This window comes from Citrus clementina, unplaced genomic scaffold, assembly GCF_000493195.1.
Source record: "Citrus clementina cultivar Clemenules unplaced genomic scaffold, Citrus_clementina_v1.0 scaffold_2, whole genome shotgun sequence".
Lineage (NCBI taxonomy): Eukaryota > Viridiplantae > Streptophyta > Magnoliopsida > Sapindales > Rutaceae > Citrus > Citrus x clementina.
In genome coordinates, this window is record NW_006262688.1 from 28,486,743 (window position 1) to 28,505,619 (window position 18,877).

Below are 18,877 nucleotides of genomic sequence, written 5' to 3' on the forward strand. Positions count from 1 at the left end.
TATATGCGTAAGCATATCCTTATATATCTTTTTGATCATGTGTTTTCGACGTTAATAAATGCGACGGCTTCATATATTCTCTAATCTTTTGCTGTCTAGTTTTTTTCTGAATCATCTCTCTGATTAGGTATAAAGCATATTTAATTTTTCCCCCTTCTCTCCAATTGCAGTTTTCGGAGTAATTTACCAAGCAATGTTTTGGCCTTCCATGGGAAATTGGATAAGTTTTCTGTTAGGTAAAATCTCCTCTCCAGGATCCTCTTTTTATTGCTTTGCTTACTACTATTTACTTTCAATAAACGTTCTCTTTACCAGGGTTTCTAGTTGATGTTCCGATAATTGGTAGATTTATTCTTGCTCCAATAGTCTTTCTCGTGTTCCTTATCCAAAGATATAGAAAATCATTGAAGAGAGTTGATAATGTGGAGAAATTTCTGCACAATCAACAATCGTGGATGCCTAAAAGGTACTCTTACCCGGAGATAATTGCCGTGACAAACCACTTCACTCATAAATTAGGCCAAGGTGGCTTTGGTTCAGTTTATAAAGGACAACTTCATACCGGTCGCTTGATTGCTGTTAAGATGCTGGAGAACTCCAAGTTCAGTGGGGAGGAATTCATCAATGAAGTTTCAACAATTGGTAGAATTCACCACGTTAATGTAGTCCAGCTATTGGGGTTCTGTTCTGAGGGATCCAAACGGGCACTTGTCTACGAGTATATGCCTAATGGATCACTCGATAGGCATATCTTTCCCAAGGAGAGTAGAGGCCAATCTTTTAGTTGGGAGAAACTCCACGAAGTTGCTTTAGGAACTGCCCGTGGGATCGAGTATTTACACAACGGATGTGATGTCTGCATTCTTCATTTCGACATTAAGCCTCACAACATCCTGCTAGATCATAATTTCATCCCAAAGGTCTCAGATTTCGGCCTTGCAAAGTTTCATCCCAAGGAAAATGATTTTGTGTCCATCAGTGCCACAAGAGGAACCGTAGGATACATAGCACCTGAGCTGATTTCAAGGAATTTTGGAAATGTTTCTTGCAAGTCAGATGTTTACGGTTTTGGGGTGGTCTTGTTGGAAATGGCTGGCGGAAGAAGGAATTCTAATATGCATGCAACTCGTTCAAGCAAAGCATATTTCCCATCTTGGGTATATGACTAATTAAATAAGGGAGGTGATTTAGAGCTTCGGAATGTGACTGAAATTGAGTCCGTGATTGCAAGGAAACTGTGTATGATTGGTTTATGGTGTATTCAGGTGAAGGCACCTGATCGCCCCTCCATGACAAAAGTTTTGGAAATGTTAGAAGGGAGTATTGACGATTTGCAAATGCCTCCGAAACCTTTCTTCTCTTCTTCTCGACATATCTCCGGAAGAGAGATTGAGTCAGATTCTTCAACATAGTTGTTAGTGTCTGAATCGATTGAGGAATGTTCTTTCAATGATAGTTATGCTTAGTTTTGGCAATGATATGTGTAAAAAAGAAATAAATTGTCCTTGTGGTACCGGAGCTTCTATAACATTATGTTGAAAAATTTCAGTACGATTCATTGTTTGATGTGAATATTCCAATTTTGCTCATATCGACCAGAATATGATGTAGGTTTGTCATGTGATCATGTACATTCATCAACCTTTTGCGACGCTGCTTCCTGCACTCTTTGCTCCTGCTGAACTTAATTTAAAGTACAATTACCAAAGTATATGGCAGACACCTAAATATCACCACGCATCCACTTTTACTTAATAGCTAATAATTCCATCTCACAACAATGGCTAATTTAGAGGCACATAGTTCCCATCAATCCTAAACACACCCTTAGTCTCTCACTGATATATCATGCTAGCTGCTAGGAATTACCCGTTTTCTAAAGAACAACGTTACTTACTGATCTTAAAAACATAATTTTCTCATTTCTTTACAGACAAATTACTTTCGCAACTCTCACTAAAATCTATATCACAAACAGCAAGTCTCATCCTGTTCCTCCATGCATCTGATATTGGCAGATACTGAAGTTGACTAATCTCTTTGGGGCTACCATTGACTTAGAAAAACAGAAGAAATTAAAAGAAACCCATTTTCCTGCATTTTTCCTTGACAAATTGACAATCAAACTCTGCTCTCCCTCCTTACTCCAAAAGCATAACTCAAAACCCCGCTCTAACTCAAACTTCACTCTCCCTCGCCCTCCATGTCCCGCTTGATGAGTCTAATAATCCTCGTCTTCTTCTTACCTTATACATGTACATTAGCCAAAGCTTCTGCGGAAGACAACAAGACAGATAAATATGAATTCTGCCAACCAACAAGATGCAGTAATAGGAGCCCAAGTATCAGATATCCCTTCAAACTCAAAACTCAACCAATATCTTGTGGCCTTGAAGGGTTTGAATTGTCATGCTTAAGTGACAAGACAATCTGGCATCTTCCTTCCTTTGGTGATTATTATGTCCATGAAATTTCTTATTTAGATAGTAGTATTAACATTACAGATGTGAATGAGACTGCATGCCCGTTTCAAAGTCTTATCTCATTCAACCTCACAAGCTCCAAATTCTTTTTTCTTCCCTTTAATGACAGTTACGCTTTATATAACTGCACTGAGAAGGCTGCTTCAGAATGGACTCCTTTTGAAGCAATTGGACCGATCAATTGTCTCGGCAGCGAAAACAATCTTGTGTATATCATACATAGCGAATATTTAATGGAGGAAATGCCTCCATCTTGCAGAAAATCTCGAACAGTTGAGATTCCTGGTGGATTACCTCTGCAGGATGTTGCTACGACGGCCAGGGCAAGACCAGTAGTCTTAGGATGGGAAGCTCTTGATGGATGCTACCACTGCGAAAATTCAGGGAATTATTGTGGGTTCAACACTACAAGCAATTCGACAATCTGCGTTTATTGTGGGTTCAATACTACAAGCAATTCGACAATCTGCGTTGCCGTTAAACACCAAAAACGTAAGTAGCCATACTTTTCCTCAGTCACCCCTCTCTACAGTGCTTGAAAGTGAAAGCATCGTCTCTATTTAGCTAATAATAAAAATAATAAGTTGAATTTATTATCATTGTTATATATGCTGGAAAAATGATCAGAGCAGTGTAACTGAAAAAAAAAAATAACTAGGCTTTGCATTATTTTTTCAATTGTAAAAGTGTAATTACAATTGGAAGTTAAAAATTGAAGAAGCCATCTATATTATTTTAGGTCAGTTTTTCAAAAAATTAATAATTTGAACTGAACTGAAAGTCCAATCAATCTAGTTCGATTTAGTTAGGTTTTATTTATTTTTATTTTTTTCATTTGACCTGCAATTTCTTTTGCGTTTTTCTAGTTTTTTGGTTTTTTACTTTCTCTCATATAAATCGATGGATTTTTTTTACAAAAAAAAAAACTGACGATTTGTTTTTTTGGCGGCAATTATAGTGTTACCCACCCCTAATCTGTATGGCGAATATCATTGCTATAAAGGTTGTTGATGCAAGAAATTCGGATAAGTTGGTCAAATCTCAGATCACCGCATCATCATTAAATTTGTTTGGTGGGAAGCTGATGATTAGTTAGCTCCATGAGCAGATTTTCTATGAGCAGAGAACTCATGAGCAGACAAATCTATGAGCAGATAACCCGTGAGCAGACGATCCATGAGCAGAGAACTCATGAGCAGACAATCTATGAGCAGATAACCCGTGAGCAGACGATCCATGAGCAGATAACCCATGAGCAGACGATCCATGAGCTGAGAACTCATGAGCAGACAAATCTATGAGCAGACAACCCATGAGCAGACGATCCATGAGCAGATAACCTGTGAGCCTGTGAACACAACCAACAGTCAGGAGGTGCCGGAAGTTTTTCCAGCGAGAACCCTCCGACGCTCAAGTCAGCGATTCGGGTCTTACTTGGAAAAACCCATACCACAATTCATGTGGCTTAATTATGATTGCTTTAAACAAAAAGCTTTTAAGTAAATTTAAAGGAAAAGAATTCAAAATAATCAATCCTAAAGAAATCACAGGGGAAAGAGAAATTTCTCAGTTGTAGAGAGAGAAAAAGGTCCAATGGGTTCAGTTGCCCAAACAGAGAGAGAGAGAGAGAGAGCTCCCCAGAAAATCCCCCTTTTTCCTTCCACTTCCTAGGGTTTTTATAGGAAACTATATCGGTTTTTATCCCCTCCCCTATAATTCTCAAGAAAACTACTAATTTTCAGCCCACTAAGAATATGGTCCCTAATATTTCGGAGAAAATGTTTTGACTGAATCGTGCTTTCTGGAAAGTTCCTGGTCGAGGTGACCAATAAAATCCTGGTCGAGGTGATCTGCTCGAGGTCACCACATATTATTCTGGTCGAGGTGACCAATAATATCCTGGTCGAGGTGATGTGCTCGAGGCCACCACATATTATTCTGGTTGAGATGACCAATAACATTCTGGTCAAGGTGATCTGCTCCAGGTCACCACATATTATTCTAGTCGAGGTGACCAATAATATCCTGGTCGAGGTGATTTATCTTGGTCACCCTATTTCATTCCCTAAACAAAAGGCTGCTTTCCAGTATTATTGGCAGTTGTAGAGTGCTCGATAAAATGTTGCTAGCCTGGCTGATTTGACTGTTTGAAGAAAAACTGATACTACTCAGGACCAAATAGATAGTACTAATTTTCTCTATCTCGTCAATTTAATCTTGAATCTTTATATTACAATTAATTTTCGTTAATGGTGAGAGATTGATTAAACTCACAATGCCTGATAAAAGTTTAATCTATTATATTTTCTTACGTCCTCAATGAATACAAATTAAGAAGAATTATTATACTAATACTTTTTCTCTATGATTGTCTTTGTCAACTTTTTATGTAAGAGCCAATATACGTTCATGATGGCAAATTTGTTGAGAAAAAAATTTTGTTTAATCAAGTGACCCTCAATATTCACATGGAATAAGAGACGAGGGAAAAAAAATCATTTTGTGAATGCAGAAAGGCAAAAAAAAAAGCATAATGACAGGGATTTCTAATTGTGATCATTTTGGTGTTTTCATTGTGTACTTGAGTAAAAGTTAAAATTTTAAAATTGAAGTGTGTAAGGTGAAAGAGTGCTTACTTTGCAGTTCAAATAATTTCATCCTTCTCCTTATTAGTAATTTTTCATTATTTAGTTAAATGACTACCTAATTATCTATCCACCCATGTGAATAAGATATATAATTATCATTTAAGTTATGGACAAATACCTATATGAGATGGTCACATGAGAGGGACTTGTTAAAAACCAATCAAATAATATTGAGTCTTTATGCTACCAAGTTAAGCTTGCACGGGTCCAAACTTTTAGCATCTCATTTTATTGTTTGAATTGATTTTGTAACTAACTTTTAGCATCTCATTTTATTGTAACAGATGGTCCTGGCCCTTTATCTATAAGTCTAATATCCACAGGCACAAGCACTGGAGGCATCACCCTCTTTGCATTAGTGATATTTCTCATTTACAAATCAAGAGAATCTGAAAAAGAAAAAGAGACTCAGCTGAAGGTGGAGAAGTTCCTCGAAAACTACAGGACCGTCAATCCCACCAGATATACTTACAAAGAACTCAAGAAAATAACAAGCAGATTTAAGCACAGGCTCGGCCAGGGAGGTTATGGAAGTGTGTTCAGAGGAAAACTCTTCAACGGAATTCCAGTTGCTGTCAAGATGTTGGAACATTTAAAAGGAAATGGACAAGAGTTCATCAATGAAGTGGCCACAATTGGCAGGATTCACCACTTTTACATTGTTCGGCTTCTGGGATTTTGCTCTGAAGGGAATCGTCGCGCTCTTATTTACGAGTTTATGCCCAATGGATCACTTGAGAAATTCATCTTCTCAAAGACAAATAGCTCAACTCACCGTCAATTGAGTTGGGAGAAGCTGAGGAAGATTGCATTTGGCGTTGCCCGTGGAGTGGAGTACTTGCACCAAGGATGCAACCACAGGATCTTGCACTTCGATATCAAGCCTCACAATATATTATTAGACCATAATTTTCAACCGAAGATTTCAGATTTTGGATTGGCTAAGTTGTGCTCAAAGGACATAAGCATTGTATCTCTGACAGCTGCCAGAGGCACTTCTGGCTACATTGCACCTGAACTTTTCTCCAGGAATTTTGGTGAGATCTCTTACAAGTCTGATGTTTACAGTTCGGAATGATGCTGTTAGAGATGGTCGGATGCAGAAAAAATAATGATCCTGCGGTTGAAATTCAGAGCCAAATATATTTTCCGGAGTGGATTTACAATAGAATGAGGCAAGGACAAGAGCTCTGTTTGGAATTTGAGGAAGATGGGGATGAGGGAATTGCCAGAAAGCTTGCAATTGTGGCACTTTGGTGCATTCATGGAATCCCACGGAGAGACCTTCCATGCCAATTGTATTACAAATGCTTGAAGCTGATTTACAATGCTTGGAGATCCCTCCAATGCCCTTTGTCTCTTCTGATGTTGAGGCAGGTGCAATCAATTGATCTAGATAGCAGAAGATTATAATTAAAAAGGGATATTGTTAATTTGTTTCAAAATTTCCCCGATTATAAGCTAAATTATTTAGTCCTTCTTGTTATTGAAAACCACTAAATTGAGTTTTTGTTTGCTTGTGGTTGTTTTATTTATCATTTAAAATATTTGATGTGTTCGAGTGATACAACATTAATACAACTATGAATGAATTTTTTCAATTTATAATATTATTGAGGAAAAAGGATAATTATACTCTTAAAGTTTAAGAAAATAATTACAAAAGCTCTCAAGTTTTTAAAATAAGACATCACGACCCATTTTTAATCATAATACCCTTTGAATTTATTAATTAGGAAATTGACTTTGAAGTTTTTATTTAATTAAAATTTGATATAAATAATATAATTTATCTAGTAGACTAATAATATTAAATTATTTTTAACATTTAAAATAATATAAAATTTTAAATTATTATATTTATTTTAATAATAGATTTGTATTTGTTATAAAGATTTTAAATAAAATCTTTGGGTTTAATTTTACAATTAACAAAATATATCCCTATCAATAATATTAAAATTATTTTTACATAATTTTCAAAATAATTTTAATTAATTAATTTTAATATTATGTTTCTATTTATTTTTAAAAATTACCTCAACATAATAAAATAGGTCTAAGAGATTGTAAAATATAAAAATATTTTTTTAAATATTTTAAAAATGCATATATTATTATATTTATTTTAATGTCATATTTCTATAGATTATAAAATTTTAGAGTAATTTTTTAGATTTACAGAGTTAAAGGGTATTAAAGCAAAAAAAAAAAAAATGACCTTGCTGTCGTTTATTGAAGACTTGGGAGTTTTTATAATTATTTTTGCAAAAGTAGGAGTGTAGGTGTCTTTTTTGCTATTATTTATTATGCCCCGCTACCCTTCTCTACTAAAATCAATGCTACCTAATTGCTGATGAATCTTTTGATTAATCATTTAGTTTCAGATAAGCAACGAAGTGAGACTTCAAAAGTCTTCCAAAATGTGCACCGTCGTCTCTGATTCTGAAGTAGGCCCTTGGAAATTTCAACTTGTCAAGTAGATGATTATTAGTAACTGGACTGCTAAATCTTATTCCATTTATGGCAGATTACATGCATATCGAATGAAACACAACAGAGCTCATTACAGTGGCACAAAATTAATATAAAAACATTTGATAGAGAGGAAACCTCTGCACCTATGATACCTTCCCATGCAAGCACAAGGTGCATAAAGCATACGAAAACTTTAGTCTATTTTTAAACACATCATTGAAAAAAAAAATTAAGCATAACTACTGAAAGATCATTCCTTTATTGATAGGTTTATAGTTCCCAAGGAGGGTAGTTGGTAGAAACTCCATGAGCTAGGTTGCTTTAGAAAAGGCTCGCGGGATCGAGTATTTACAGAACGACCGGATGTGATGTGTGCAGTCTTCATTTCAACATTTAAGTCTCACAACATCCTGCTAGATCCTAATTCCTTCCCAAAGGGCTCAGATTTCGGCCCTTGCAAAATTTCATCCCAAGGAAAATGATTTTGCCCCCATCAGCGCCACAGGAGGAACAATATATAGGTTAAAATATTACATGAGCTATGACTAAGACGATGATCGCTCTTCTGTGACAAAAGTTTTGGACATTTTAGAATGGAGTATTGACGATTTGCAAATGCCTCCAAAACCTTTCTCATCTTCTTCTAGACATATATCCGGAAGAGAGATTGAATCAGATTCTTCAACAGAGTTGTTAATTTCTGAATCAGTGAAGGAATGATCTTTAAGTGATATTTAGGTTTAATTTTGCCAATGATGAATGCAAAATAAATAAATGAATAGCGTGCAATTAATGACAAATGTTATTATTCTTCTCATTGCTTTATCTCGAATTGGAGCCTAATGCACACACTTTTCGCGATTGATAGATAATTTAGTTGTTGAAATCTTTTTAGTTGATTCAAAAAGTTTAAGATTTGAATCTGTCCATATGGGTGGCAAAAGAATTTAACTAGACGTGTGTTAAGCTTAACTTAAAACTCTGAGGTGGCAATTTTCTTCATTATTTTACCCCCACATTGAAAAGTAATCACAAAAAATCATCACCGACGCAAACTTGCAATCAAAACGTTTACCGAGAGTTGACTGACTTTTAAGAGTGTCCGAAATCCCCCATTGCATGAATGCTACGAGTCTTGTACTCAACAAATAAAATTAATATGCTCTTTTAAACCTTTTTAATTTCCCCATCTTTGTTGATTTTTTTTAAGAATAAGATAATACTATTTTTGAACAATTAATTATTGCTAAATCATTTTCAGCTAGTAGAATCAGATAGTTGAATGCTATAATATATTTACTAAATTGTCAAGTAATGATGTAAATACGTATCCAAAACTTTGAAAATGCGGCCTTCTGTTTAATTTATTGACATTTATCTTATCCTGGGATTGGATTAACAATGAGTTGGTGGTAGTTTCGACCATACGCTTTCTTTCTTTCTTTTTTGTTTTTTGTTAATTAGTTTAGAATTTTAAGGAATTTTAGTTTTTAATATTTTTTGGGAATTTTTTAGGAGCTCTTTGGGGTTCTTTTATTGCTGTAAATTTTCCATATTTTTTGTTTTCTTTCTCTCGCTCTGTCCTCTTTTTTTTTTTTGGGTGTTTATAATAATTGGGTTCTGTTGTATAAACACTACTTCCTCATATTATGATATATTTGAGACTTAGGAGTAAATTAAAATTAAAAAAAGAAACAATTAATTGAGAAGGATTGATTACTTTTGATAAATAGATTAAAAGTGATTAGTGGATAATAAAATTTGGTTCATTGAGGTAGTTAAAGTTTTAAAATTCATCTTTAATTAATTAAGTGCTGCTGAAATTAAATTATAATTATTTGTTTATAATAAATCTGTAAAAAAAGTGCACAAGTGCACAAACGAAAAAAGTACTCGAATTTGTAATAAATGCTTTTGATTCCAACGAGTTGCGGAGGCACGTTACAAAATAAGGTTTTTAATTTAAAAAAGTGAATTTTAGTCAAAAGGTTCGGGATTCATGTTTTTATCATGTTAAAATGATTTTCCATCATATCCTACACTCATTACATGTCACTTGACGGCAAGGTGAAGGAGGTCTACTTGTAGAACCAAATCTCGAACGATAAGTTTCGGTTAGAAACAAAAAAAAAAATAAATAAAATGAATTTTATTGATAGTCTTAGCCTAGCTAATAAAATCTTATTTTATATGTTTTATTCATTAAATTTCTTTTTAAATTACTTAAAACACATCAAATATTGCGCTGAACGTACGATTCAAACATTCTTAATGCTCACTAATTTGAATTCGTTGTAAGAAAATTATTGGTGGGGGGTTATAAAATATCAATGACCTGTCTATCTAAACTACTATGATGAGTTGCGTGTAAATTGATCTGAATATTAGTTGAGAACCTACTACTATACTTCTATTACCTACTTGAGAATTGAGATGAATGAAATTTATTTTTTTAAAATATAAAAATCTTAATATTATCTCTCATATTCTTCTTGTATTTGTATATGTTGTCGTATCATGCGCTCAAAAAAAATTTAGGAAACTTTTATTTTTTTATGATACTTTTTTCCCCTTTAAAACTAAAATAAAGTAAGGATTCATTCATGTTTTAATCACATGCTTGTTTCAAATTTTTACTTTCTTACAATGTTTTTATGCTTTTTTAAAATGTGCTCTCATATTTGTTAAATTTAAGAATTAAAGTCGATGGTATTGTATTCATCTTTAGGTTTCTCAAACAGCTACTTTGGAAGTGAATCAGACTAGAAGGAAAAAAATGAACCCAAAAAAAAAAAAAACGGAACAGTTCATGGCTTTGTGCTTCTTTATGGACTGTGGTTGCCTCAATGAATAACCCAAGTGATTATTGGGCTTTTACGTCGGCTCCTATGAAAAGCCCAAAGCGTCCATGATGAAGCAGGTCACAGGAGCAGTCCCAATTCTGAATCTCTCTCAACTCCTCAAGCAGGGTTTCATTTTGAATGCCGCCATTGGGCGCATTTCACAATATAGATGTGCATGCATGGAGGATATATATACACTGGGTGGAGATAAATCAAGACTACATTGCTTTCCCTCTTTTTCTTGTTCACCTTTTGCAATAGATACGTTATTATATTGTTTTTTTAGCACATTTTCAATGAGACTACTATTCCCATATCGGCTGCCAAGTTAATCATTTGATCAAAATTTTATTTTATGGATTTGAATTCGACATGACAGATATTAGAAACAGGTGGCATACAACATGACCAAATTTTACATCAAAATATATATATTGGCTAATGCTAAGTTACATACATGTAACTTACAACCCTCTCACATGAATAGTGAGTGGACTGCATGTAGCATATGAGGATCCATATACAATATATATGCTAATGCAGCTGCGACATTTGAAATAAGCGATTATTCCATTAAATCCATTTACGGCAGAACTACATACTGCATGAAAGGCAATATGACTCGTTACAATGTCACAAAATTAATACAAAAACATTTGATAGAGAGGAAATCTCTGTATAAGTGATTTGCCTTTATAAAATATCATAGTGACACTTTGACTCTTGACAGTAAAGATGTCTACTCAGTACTCACTGAACCAATCTTGAATCAGAAATGGAGAGTTTTGAAAATCACATGAAAAATTAGCTTATGAAGACACCAAAATGTTTCACCAAGCATAAGATTCAAGATATCCTTATCTCGAATCTGTTGTATGTAAGTTAAGTGGAAATATCAGAACACATTGATTTTTTTTCCCTTTGCGCCTAGCTAGTATTACATCGGTGGTCTAACTTTTTCCATCCACATACTGTGTGTGATGAATAACATATAAATTTATCTAAATTTTAGTCATAAATTATACCATTTCTACTCTAATCTACCTGAGATTAATGAACGTCGTATATGATAAAAAAAAATTAATATCATCTCTTTTGTTATTCTAATAATATATTATTTGTTGTCATATCCTGTGATCAAATTATATATTCGACCAAGGTCGGCTTTAGAGTGTTTGGGGCCTTAGGTGAATTTTTTTTATGAGGCCTCTATTTATTTTGCAATTTCAATACTCAAAGAAATAAAAAAGGCCCAAAATTTATTCCATTTTTAATTCTTGAATTTTAAAAATAAAACCTAAAAAAAGTTAAGAAGATATTTTTTTTATTCCATTAAAACTATTACAAAATAAAAAATCAAATAAATAATAAAAATAATATTTTCAAATAGGATATTTAGAATAATAGAACATAAAAAGTTGAAAGGATAAATTAATGATCAGATAATAGAAATGAACTTTGTATTTTTATAAACTGATTTTTTTAAAATTAACCAATGAATATAATAATTTTCTTTGCAAAGAAGAGAGGAAGAAATTTTTTCATTTACTGATTTTTGAGATTACAAAGTTTTTAATAGAAATTAAAAGAAATACTAAAAGTCAAATATTCTAACATTAAATAATTAATTTTTTTGAGGAAATTGAAAAGATAACTAATTATAATGAATGAATTAATGATTAAATGATATTATTAGTTATATCTATTTAACATTAATGTTATCAAATATAGATTTTTCATAAAAATAATTCTTAATTGTAGGGTAATTAATAATTAGAGAGATGTTAATAAGCTTTTTGATTTCCTAAAATATATAATTTAAAAAATGAGAATTATTAAAAAAAAATGAGGCCTTCACAATAATGAAACTTTATGCGACCGCCTTATTCGTCTATACCTAAAGTCACCCCTGTATTCGACCATTGATTTTCAAATATCATTATTTGATATATTTACTTATTTCTATAATTACAATCCAACGATTTATGCTTCTTTCTGGATTTTGGTGGTCTCAATGTGAAGCCCAGCTCATATTAGGCATTTAAAATTGAAATCATTAAAAAGCCCAAAAAATACCTAATGTGCAAGTATAGACTCATATCTTCATGGCCTTTTTAAATATATATATAGTTTTTCAATTAGGAATTATTGACTTTAATAAAATATAATGTATTAGAATATGTGTTTATTTTATTTTTTTAACTTATTCTTAAGTTTATTAAAATAAAAAATCTCTAATTAAAAAACTACTATATATATATTGTCATGCGTGGATTTCCTCATCTTTTAAATTGTGAATTTACTAATATACTGTATATTAGTTAATTGGAAAAAGTTAATAAAAACACTAAGGGTAGGGATATTTGAACCCACCAAACTACTCATTAAATCCACTTTTGAAAATATTTTTTTATGATTAAAACACCCTAAGTTAAATTACAGTTATGGACATTGAAATATAATAAAAAAGGAAAAAAATAAAATTTTTACTTTTTCAACCCACTTCATATTCAACATAATTTTATTAAATCCTAATCATATTTTAATTAAACCCTAATCAATCAAGATGTGTGATTTTCCTGCCAAGCTATATATTTTTATATTTGTTCTCTCTTTAAATGTTTCTTTCGCATGTTATTGCTCTGTCACATGAAAAATTTATGAGCAATCATTTGTCAATTTAAATTTAAATTTATGAGTAATCATTGTAACTTAAACTAAGAAATCAAGCCTGCTGACATAACTTGATGATAGCAAGCCTGAACAACGGAGAAATATCCATTTTGACTCCTTATGCCTTTTGGTTGAGCTTTCATCATTTCAAAACTTTTGAATCGGTAAATAGAAATTATATTGTTGAAAACCACCAATAGATGTACTGTGAAATCATATTCCTTGCATTTTCTTCGAAAAAAAACTTTTTTCGAAAAAACTTTCTTCAAAAAAAAAAAAAAAATCATTTCAATGAAACATTTATCATATGGGTTTAATGAGTAAAATCACAATTATTATAAAAATTGGGTTTAATAAGGAGATATTAGGTATATAAGTGGGTTTATTGAGTAAAATTTAAAATGTAAAAATTTAAGGTTGGATTTATTTAGTAAATGAGTTTAATGAGTAATTTAGTGGGTTCAAATAACTTCACCCAAACACTAATTTACTGTATGGCATATACGCGCTGTCACGCATGCCTGACGTGTTTCTATTAGCAGAGTTGTAGGGCCTACCCCACAACTCCATCTTTCTTTCGTAATAATAATAATAATAATAATAATAATAATAATAATAATAATTACAACGGGTAATTTTTAAAAACCTCCCCTGAGGTTTGGGCTTATTGCAAGTAGATGGCGAGAATCTGTTTATTTGTAAAAATCCCCTACCGTTAGTTACTTTTAACATTGACCGTTAGTTGACTGTGTAAAGACAATATTACCCTTAACAACAGTTTGTAGATGAAATTAACTAAAAAAAAAACTAAAATTATTGGCTATTTTACCCTCTTTAAATTATTAATATTTTCTTAAAGTTCCTACAAGAAAAATAAAATTAAAAAATTGAAAAATTATCTTTAAATTATTGATATTTTTTTAAAGTTCCTACAAGAAAGATAAAATTAAAAACTTGAAAATGAAATAGTCATAATTTTTACCTATAATATTGTAAATCTTTGAAATTGACAAGGATAAAATTATCAAAAAATAGGGATTGTGCTTTTCGCGCCAATAATTTTAATTTTTTTTTAGTTATGTCAGTCTACAAATTGTTGTTAAGGATAATATTGTCTTTGCACAATTAACTAACGGTCAATGTTAAAATTAACTGATGGTAGGGGGTGTTTTACAAATAAATAGATTCTCACCATCTACTTGCAACAAGCCCAAATCTCAGGGGAATTTTTTAAAAATTACCCTAATTACAACAGCACCAATAATTTTTAGAAACGTGTGACATGACATGAGAAGTCCTCATTCTTCTGCATGTTGGTCGCTTTAAAAGTGTTGGTCGTCCGGGCCTCTCCAAATTTCCAATGCCGCATTTCTCCAAGTCCGGTTAGGATTAAAATAAAAAAAAAGGGTGGGGTAAGCCATTGTATTTGGTGGTGAGAAATTAAGAAAGCGAAAGATATTGACTGGATTTGGACTGCATTGAAACTGTTTCGAATAAGTTCCATCGCTTTTAATGTTGAAGAACGTTTACTAAGAAATTTGGGGTCGATGGGGATGGATAATCCCAATCCCACCGATGCTAACTCATTTACAATTATCAGGAAATTAAGCGAGTTCTCTTTGCCGTATGGACTTCCCCATTGGAATCTGAAAGCTTCGACCTAAACAAATCGTGGAAAGGGACTCCAGAAGCTTCGTGGCATCCGCATAAACAATTTACAGTAAGAAACGAAATTGAACATGTTTATCTAAAATTGTCCCCATTGCATTAATGCTACAAGCCTAGCACTCAATAATTAAAAATTTTCTTCCACCGTGTCGATTTCATTTTATGAATAATTAATATTATTTTTAAACAAATTATTTAGTGCTAATTAATTCAATCACATAGTTGTATACTAAACTATAATAAGTTTAAAAGTGTTGGTCGTCGGGGCCCGTTCCAAATTTCCAATGCCGCGTTTCTCCAATCCTGTTAAAATAAACAAATAAATAAAGTAAGCCATTGCGTTTTGTGGTGAGAAAAATTAAGAAAGCAAAAGATATTGACTGGAATTGGACTGCATGCATGGAAACTGTTTCCAATAAGTTTTATCGCTATTAATATTGAAGAACGTTTACCAAGAAATTTGAGGTCAAGCTTGGATGGGGATGGATCATCCCATTCCCACCGATGCTAACTCATTTACAATTACCATGAAATTAAGCGACTTCACTTTGCCGTATTGACTTCCCCATTGAAATCTGAAAGCTTCCACCTAAACAAATCGTGGAAAGAGACTTCAGAAGCTGCGTGGCATCCGCATGCAAAATTTACAGTAAGAAACGAAATTGAACATGTTTATCTAGATTTGTCCCTTCATCTTCCATTCCATTGCATTAATGCTTGAAGCCTAGCAGGCTAGCACTCAGTAATTAAAATTTTCTTCCATCGTGTCAATTTCATTTTATGAATAATTAATATTATTTTTAAACAAATTATTTAGCGCTAATTAATTCAATCACATAGTTGTATACTAAACTATGATAAGTTTAAAGCCCGCCTCTCACCATGCAAGTGAAACTGTAGAAAACATAGCGCATTAACACTTTTATACCGTTCTGCTTAGTTTATTCAAATTCGTTAATTGTATCCTGGAATTGGAGGAGCAATGAGTAGTGACGAAGCTTCAATTTTCTCAACTTTTCTGTTTTGTCTGTTGAAGTTTGTATTCATCACCAGTGAAATTGAAGCAAGAAAACTTGAAGTAAAAATGTGTTCTTCTTCTTGTGGAGATGTCAAAAACATAAGCTACCCTTTTCGCCGCAAGGGCGATTCAGCTGGATGCGGCCATCCGGAGTTAGAACTTTCTTGCGAGAGCAACAAAACCATCTTAGAATTCAATTTTGCAAAGTACTATGTGAAGAGAATTTCCTATGATAATTGTACAATCAGTGTTGTCGATGTTAACTTAGCCTATGGAAGCTGCAGCTTCCCATCCACTTTTTTTTACCCACTTGGTTTAATTTTCAGATATTATTTTGATTACAATCTTAATTCATACGCCTATTACGTGAATTGCTCGAGTAATATTGTTGATAAGGCGTATGCGAAAGTTCCGTGTTTGAGTAACAATCAGTCGAATGTCTATGTTTATGTTGCATATGATTTAATCGCCACCAGAATATCACATCTTCCAGACTCATGCGCCTTCATTTCAAAGGTTCCTGTAGTACTTAATAGGAGCGTGGACAAACTTTCTTATGAAGACCTCCGAAAATCGCTGAAGTCAGGGTTCGATCTTACATGACAGCAGTCAATTACTGGCTGTAAGCTTATGCTTATATTTATTTATACCTTCAAATGCAACTATGCAAGGGCTTTGTTTTTGTTTTTCAATATTGTACGTAATAAAGAATTTGTGAACTATCTCTAAGAGCATACCGATATGACCCCTAATTTCTGTTTCTTTTCACTTTTGCAACAGATTGCATCCTCAATGCAGGAGTAGTGGCAAAGATAAATTGCCTCTTATATTTTATACGTAAGCATATCCTTATATATCTTTTTGATCATGTGTTTTAGACGTTAATAAATGCGATGGCTTCATATATTCTCTAATCTTTTACTCTATAATTTTTTCTGAATCATCTCTCTGATTTGGATAAAGCTTTTTTTTTCCCCCGCTCTCCAGTTGCAGTTTACGACGTAATTTACCTAGAAATCTTTTGGCCTTACATAATGTACTCATCAGGAATGCGGGATTGGATAAGTTTTCTGTTAGGTAAAATCTCCTCTCCAAGATCCTCTTTTTATTGCTTTGCTTACTACTATTTACTTTCAAATAACGTTCTCCTTACCAGGGTTTCCACTCGATGTTCTGAATGTTCTGATAATTGGTAGATTTATTCTTGCTCCAATAGTCTTTGTGGTGTTCTTTATCCAAAAATACAGAAAATCATTGAAGAGAGTTGATATTGTGGAGAAATTTCTGCACAATCAGCAATCGTGGATGCCTAAAAGGTACTCTTACCCGGAGATAATTGCCATGACAAACATCTTCACTCATAAATTAGGCCAAGGTGGCTTTGGTTCGATTTATAAAGGACAACTTCATACTGGTTGCTTGATTGTTGTTAAGATGCTGGAGAACTCCAAGTTCAGTGCGGAGGAATTCATCAATGAAGTTTCAACAATTGGTAGAATTCACCACGTTAATGTAGTCCAGCTATTGGGGTTCTGTTCCGAGGGATCCAAACGGGCACTTGTGTACGAGTATATGCCCAATGGATCACTCGATAGGCATATCTTTCCCAAGGAGAGTAGAGGCCAATCTTTTAGTTGGGAGAGACTCCACGAAGTTGCTTTAGGAACTGCCCGTGGGATTGAGTATTTACACAACGGATGTGATGTGTGCATTCTTCATTTCAACATTAAGCCTCACAACATCCTGCTAGATCATAATTTCATCCCAAAGGTCTCAGACTTCGGCCTTGCAAAGTTTCATCCCAAGGAAAATGATTTTGTGTCCATCAGTGCCACAAGAGGAATCATAGGATACATAGCACCTGAGCTGATTTCAAGGAATTTTGGAACTGTTTCTTGCAAGTCAGATGTTTACGGTTTTGGGATGGTGTTGTTGGAAATGGCTGGAGGAAGAAGGAATTCTAATATGAATGCAACTCGTTCAAGTAAAGCATATTTCCCATCTTGGGTATATGACCAATTAAATAAGGGAGGTGATTTAGAGCTTCGGAGTGTGACTGAAATCGAGTCCATGATTGCAAAGAAACTGTGTGTGCTTGGTTTATGGTGTATTCAGGTGAAGCCAGCTGATCGCCCCTCCATGACAAAAGTTTTGGAAATGTTAGAAGGGAGTATCAAAGATTTGCAAATGCCTCCGAAACCTTTCTTCTCTTCTTCTCGTCATGTCTCCGGAACTGGAAGAGAGATTGATTCAGATTCTTCAACAGAGTTGTTAGTGTCTGAATCGATTGAGGAATGTTCTTTCAATGATAGTTATGCTTAGTTTTGGCAATGATATGTGTAAAAAAGAAATAAATTGTCCTCGTGCAACCAGAGCTTCTATAACATTATGTTGAAAAAGTTCAGTACGATTCATTGTTTGATGTGAATATTCCAATTTTGCTCGTATCGACCAGAATATGATGTAGGTTTGTCATGTGATCATGTACATTCATCAAACTATTGAAACGCTGCTTGCTGCATGTCTGATTGAACTAGAGTATGCTTTGAACTCTCTGGTCCTGCTGAACTTAATTTAAAGTACAATTACCAAAGTACATCGTAGACACCTAGCTATCACCACGCATCCACTTTTACTTAATAGATAATAATTTCATCTCACAACAGTGGTGAATTAAAAGACACATAGTTCCCATCAATTCTAAATACACCCTTAGTCTCCCACTGATATATCATGGTAAGCGGAGCGTAGCTGCTAGGAATTACCCGTTTTCTAAAGAACATTACTTACTGATCTTAAAAACATAATTTTCTCATTTCTTTACCTACAAATTACTTTCACAAATCTCACTAAAATCTACATCACAAACAGCAAGTCTCATCATGTTCCTCCATGCATCTTATATTGGCAGATATTGAGGTTGACGAGTCTCTTTGGGGCTACCATTGACTTAGATAAAGGAGAAAAGAAAGAAGGAAAGAAACAGAAGAAATTAAAAGAAACCCATTTTCCTACCTTTTTCCATGACAAACTGACAATCAAACTCTCCTCTACCTTATTACTCCA

At 33.4% G+C, this 18,877-nt stretch overlaps 1 protein-coding gene across 1 annotated transcript; it reads left to right on the forward strand.

Moving 5' to 3' along the window:
* The first annotated feature begins 3 nt into the window (after nt 1-3).
* On the forward strand, nt 4-18,133 carry LOC112101043 (rust resistance kinase Lr10-like). The gene is made up of 3 exons (XM_024190940.1): nt 4-7; nt 316-342; nt 17,004-18,133. The coding sequence occupies exons 1-3, from the start codon at nt 4-6 to the stop codon at nt 18,131-18,133; spliced, it is 1,161 nt and encodes a 386-aa protein (XP_024046708.1).
* The last annotated feature ends 744 nt before the right edge of the window (nt 18,134-18,877 follow it).